At 32.3% G+C, this 6,017-nt stretch overlaps 1 protein-coding gene across 1 annotated transcript; it reads right to left on the reverse strand.

Moving 5' to 3' along the window:
• Positions 1-4,918: 4,918 nt before the first annotated feature.
• Positions 4,919-5,719, reverse strand: LOC129881714 (ethylene-response factor C3). Its single transcript, XM_055955827.1, has one exon. It carries the CDS (start codon positions 5,676-5,678, stop codon positions 5,094-5,096), a length of 585 nt encoding a protein of 194 aa, XP_055811802.1. The 5' UTR covers positions 5,679-5,719; the 3' UTR covers positions 4,919-5,093.
• Positions 5,720-6,017: the final 298 nt, after the last annotated feature.

Below are 6,017 nucleotides of genomic sequence, written 5' to 3' on the forward strand. Positions count from 1 at the left end.
GACTTGACTAATTGATGGAATCCATGATTAGGGAGGCGTTCATGCCTTGGAAAGGTATGGACGGACGTGGCAACAATGTCTGATTGTTGTACTATCATTTGCTCATAAGTGATGGTTATCGGATAAGAGAAACTCCCATTTAGGTCTTGATAGTGCTCCGAGTTAGTTGAGTTGAATGGCATGTGAATTGGTCCCGTCTAAACCATTTCTTATTAGACTTAGGACACTTGAGTGAGTTGTCACTTCTTTATGAGTTGAGATTTCCAAGTTGGTTGATCCTCTTTTGATATTGTTTTATTCGGCTATTTTACATACTCATACATTTCATGTACTGACGTCATTTCGCTTGCATCATTTCATGATGCAGAGACAGGTACCAGAGATCATCAACCGATGCACCGTTGAAGATCTACACACTTCCAGCTACTTGGTGAGTCCTCCTACTTTCCGGAGGATGTTGAGTTCCTTGTACAGTTTTGTGTTGTCCCCTTTAATTTTGATTGTTGGTATCCATGGGCTTGTCATTGGCACCTCCTAGACTTTGATAGAGGCTTCATAGACTAGAGTATGGGGAGGTTGGACTGTTATTTTAAAGAGTCTTATTGTATTGTTTTGTTGAGTTGATAGTGTATAGCCTTCGGCCCCCCATAATGTGAATAGTGTGTTTATGATTGAATCCTCCATTGAGTAAATGTGATTGAACGATAGTGTGACTGAATCAGGTGGTTCGCTTGAAGGACAGAAATGGTTTTCGAGTGCCGGTCACGTCTAGGGTACCCTTCCAGGGCGTGACAAGTGAATCTTTGGAGCGTAGAGTGGTAAATACCTTAAGGATGAGAGTAAAGAGTGTACATATTGAATGGGGTGGATGAGATAATAAAGTTTAATTATTATAATCTCTCTTATTTTTTTGTTCATATACTATGCGGTAGGTATCAGATTGTACGATGATGCCTATCAGTACATGTTGTTTGTACTGATAGTTCTACTCTTGCTATGCCACTTGGCATAGTCTGGTTGCAAGTTCAGTGGAGTTTTCTAGGCAAAGGCGAAGTTGATCTTTCGATAGCTCCTACTTTTTCTTTCCTATGTTGGAGCTGTGTCTTTCACTTGTATTGTATCATGCTTCTGTAGAGCTCTTGTGCCTGGTTAGACTAGTATCCTTGGTCTTTTTTTTTGTAATTGTATAAGCTAGTTTTAAAAATAACTTTCTATTGAATTTTCGCTTAAATACTTAAGTTTGACTTTAATTCCGCAATGTTTTCTTAGAATGGTTAAGGGTCCTCCCACTTAGGGTGTAGAGTGGATGCCCATATGCCTGATGGGTTGGGTCGTGACACTGTCATATCGCGATAATCTATAAAACAGTTTGTTATTGCTACTTCTTTAAATTATGTTGAGATAATGACTATTCATGAAACAAGTAGAGAATGTGTGTGGTTAGTGTTGTCAAAAAGGATCAGCCCAACCCTACCCAGCCCAAGTCTCACGAGCCAAGGAATTTGAAAAGGCCTTGGAATGGTCAACCCCCCAAAGCCCTTTTTCATTTTTGTCTTTATTTTTTATGATTTTTTTTTCAATTTAAATTCAAATTTTATAATTCTACCATTATATTAAGTTTTTAACATGTCTAACAAAATTATATGAAAGTACATAATAATAACAATCATAACATACATTACACATATAATTAGCGGTGCTTCAAATTACAATTTCATATCAGAAATATATTACATCAAAAAAATGAGAAGATCTTCACCTCAAATGTGGCAATTAGTGACGTTGTTTCAATAATTCTTGATGAAAACAAAAATATTAAAATAGTAATCTTTTTGGATAAATAAATAAGTCAACAAAATTTGAGAAAACAAATTTGAAAACTAAAGAACAATTACAACCTACAATTTTACTTTATTTAATTCAAATTAAAATATTCTTTTGGTCCATAGGCCGACCCCGACCCAGCCTGAGTCAAGCCTCAAGGACCAAAAGCTTACTTGGGTCGAGCTTAGAAGCCTAGTTTTAAGGAAAAACTACATAGAATGGACCCTTTAAACAAACTATTTACCATTTCATACCTCACTACAAAATAATTACTTTCATTACCCATTCGACCCAAACTAATTATCCCTGTATTCCCTTTAATTATTTTTAAATTCGTGTGCTGACATCAGCGTCCACCCTACATGATACCGATAGGGTATCAATATACTGATAGAGTATCACAGAGGGTTAAGCTCAATTCTATATGATACCGATATGGTATCAATATACCATCGGAGTATCACAAAGAATATATTTACTAATTAGTTTAATAAATAAGATTGTCATTTTAATAATTTTCTCTTAATTGGTATATTTTTATTTCTTAAAAAAAGAATCAAATCCTATATGATACCGAGAAGGTATCAATATATTGTTATGGTATCATTGAGGATTTTAAAATATCCTCATTAAGAATTTTCAATATCATGATAATATACGAATATACTGTGGTAGTATCATTCATGTAATATCGAATAACTTAGGAAAACCTTTATGATACATCACAGTGTGTGTGTATGTATATATATATATATATATATATATATATATATATATATATATATATATATATATATATATATGAAACGACCCTTAATGATACCATGCCAATATATGATGGTTTTAATGGAGATGTAGCTGAAGGATTGAAGTAGACATCAATGATACCATGACAGTATATAAATATATTGTGGTGGTATCATTAAGGACTGAAGCAGCCTCAATGATACCATGTTAGTATATTGATACTGCGACGGTATTTTGGTCGCGAATCTCATGCTTTGGGGGATATGAATTGTAAAAGGATATTTGTCTGTAATAATTTTACTTTTATGCGGCATGGACTTAGTTTTTTCTAGTTTTAAATAGACTTAAAAAATCTTACCCCAACCTTACCCTAAAAGCAGATTGAGTTGGGGCGGCACCATGGGCCAATCCCATTTTAACGAATCTATGATTGAAATCAATGATACATTTTATTAAAGAAAGATGTAGTTTGGAGTATGATATCAAAATACGTACAATCATATATGAATACCATGATGCATACATATCCCAATTAAAGGGAGGCTCCACAAAAGAAGACAAAACGAAACAGATTTATTAAAATTATTCTTCACACTGATTTTAAGAAGGATGTTGATATTGATATAATTATATCGTCCTAGTGATAATCGACAGATGTGTTTACTAAGTCCTTACTAATTTCAGCTCTCAAAAAGATGATATTTAAGATTAGAATGTGGAGACTTAAACATATGAATTATGGTCTTCGTTAGGGAGAATAAAAGACGTGTTACGTTTTCCTAATTAATATTTTAGTGGGATAGCTAACACATGAGTATTACTAGATATATGTACTCTTTTTTTTTTATTAAGAAAATTTTCATTGGTTTTTTTCTAGAATATTTTTAATGAAACACATTATCTAATGAACATTTCAAAAAGAGTGTTATAAATGCAATATATTGTGAATGTCCGGTACACAATTTATTAGATAATCTTGAAATTGGATAAACCTGCAATAGAATAAGCATGCAATTGGATAAATTTGCACAAGTAGGTATCTTGGGCAATATTTTCGATTTTCTATAAATAGAAAGTTAATTAAGTTCATTTGTACAACAAAAACAACAACAATAACATACTCAGTAAAATTCCATAAGTGGAGTCTGAAGAGTGTAAAATGTAGGCAAATATTACCAATTAAGTTCATTTGTACATTGATTTAAAATTGAATAATATTTTATTTTTTCTCTATGTATTTTTCTCCAGTGTATTTATTATATAGTCTTTATTTTCAGAAAAAATAGCACAAATATTAAATATAATTAGGATTAGAATGATTAAATAGTGAGGGGCCTCATGTGTTGGTACTAAGGGGAAAAATGTTGATTACGATAATTTTCTCCTCATTTCAATTTATGTGGCATAATTGAAATTTCAAGAGTAAATCAAATTTTTTTACCGCAATTTTTTTATATAATTTAAAAATATTTTAAATTATTAATTATTATAATTTATAATACTTCTTAAATAATTTTCAAATATATAAATTTTATCAAAGCTTATGTGTTTGAACTTACTATCAAAGTTTAAAAAATTGAATTTAGAAGTTTAACGTGACAAAGAAAATATTTATTTAAGTTCCATTCAATGTGCAGTTTTTAACTTAGTTTTGAGTGAAGTCAATAAAAAAAAAACTTGTGACCCATGAACTAAATGTGTTACAAAAATTGTTCGTGCTACCAACAGTTGGAGGTGGTAATAGTCTTGCTCGTATTTTTCTTTCTTAATACTAACTAGGTAAACTTTTGTATCAAAGGTGCCCGAATATGATACGGGGATAATAAGATTAAATTTAATATATACTACCTTAATTCAGAGTCGAGGGTGGGTTGATGAACTCCTTTCATGAAAAGTTATATTGTTTATATATGATTAAAATTATTTTTTGATGTACACATAATAATAGATTAAATGTTGAACCTTCTTCGATTTATTCGTGTATTTACTTTTTTTATATTTTGAATCTTTTAATGAAAATTCTGATAGGCTTAAATCACATAAATAGAACTTTTAAAAGCTATACCTCCTCTGTTTTCAATTTGAATCCCCCTCTTCTCATTTTGCATTTGCAGAACTGCAAAAGCCGTCCATGTCTTGTATTTGCGTTTTGGATAGTAGAATTAAATCAAATGAACGTCCATTATTTTACTTTGTTTTTTTTCTTAATAGGAGATCATGTCAGCTGTTAGCTCCTATCAAAATTCAAAGCACAGATTCAACTTTTCTGGTGAAATGGCCATTTTTCAGCATGTACAAAAATATAGAACAAAAAACATAGAAAAGAACCATATATTAATAAAGCCATCGATGAAACAAACAAATTAAGGCTTGAAATCTTAGTAGCTCAGTTAATTGACTGATCTGAACTATTACCTTATTGGTGAGAGTTCGATTCACCACCTTGTAACCTTCTCCTCTTTTTAAAAAAGAAAAAGAAAAATGTCTAATTCAAGATTATCTAGACAGAGCAGGGTGAGAAATCAGTAATTTGTAATACTTTCTGAAGAAGTCAATAATTCCTCCAAATACTCAGCACCCAAATCTTCAAACACCACAATATCTTTTCTTGCTCTGTTTCTTCTACTCACACTGTTTCTCCTCATAGAATGTCTCTTCTTCAATTCAATCACGGGCGAACAATTCCCGTCAAATCTACACTTCATTTCACTTAAAGACTTTTTCACTATCTCCACAGGAAAATTTAGTATCGCCATGGAACCCCTCATAGCAAATGAAGCTTGATCATAAGCCAACGCAGCATCTTCAGCATTATCAAAAGTACCAAGCCATACACGAACACCCTTCCTCGTAGAATCCCGAATTTCAGCAGCAAATTTCCCCCATGGCCTCTTTCTCACACCTCTATAATTCTTTTCCTTTTCGGTTTTTTCTTCCCAAGAAGTGACCTCTTCTTCCTTGATGCCAGAGCTAGAGGATGAGTTTGTTGTTTCTTGCGATGATCCCTCAGCCACAAGATTAAAAAGGAGCATGTCTTCAGTGTCATTAACGTTAAATGGAAGAGAATTGTGCTGAAAAAGAAGCTCATCCCATGATGAATAATCCATTCTTCAACAATTTGGTATTTTTTGGTTTTGTTGTTGGAGTATTCTATTTGGAGAGTTGGAAGTTTAAACGATGACTAAAGCCTTTTATATACGTGAAGAAGAGGAAACTTCTAGGGAATGATATTTTATTATAAATGGGATAAATTAGTTAATTAATGCAAAATGATTAATTTAAATAAGTAATAATTACGAAAAGGATTTTGGGGGAAAAGGGTGTGTTTAAGCACGTGAGTCAAATGACACAATGCGGCATGGTCCAAGTCATTTTGGTTTTTCTTTTTCATCAATATCAGCTTGATGTGAATGAGACTTGTCTTTGGGGTTCACTAATACTTAATT

Source organism: Solanum dulcamara, chromosome 3, assembly GCF_947179165.1.
Source record: "Solanum dulcamara chromosome 3, daSolDulc1.2, whole genome shotgun sequence".
Classification (NCBI taxonomy): domain Eukaryota; kingdom Viridiplantae; phylum Streptophyta; class Magnoliopsida; order Solanales; family Solanaceae; genus Solanum; species Solanum dulcamara.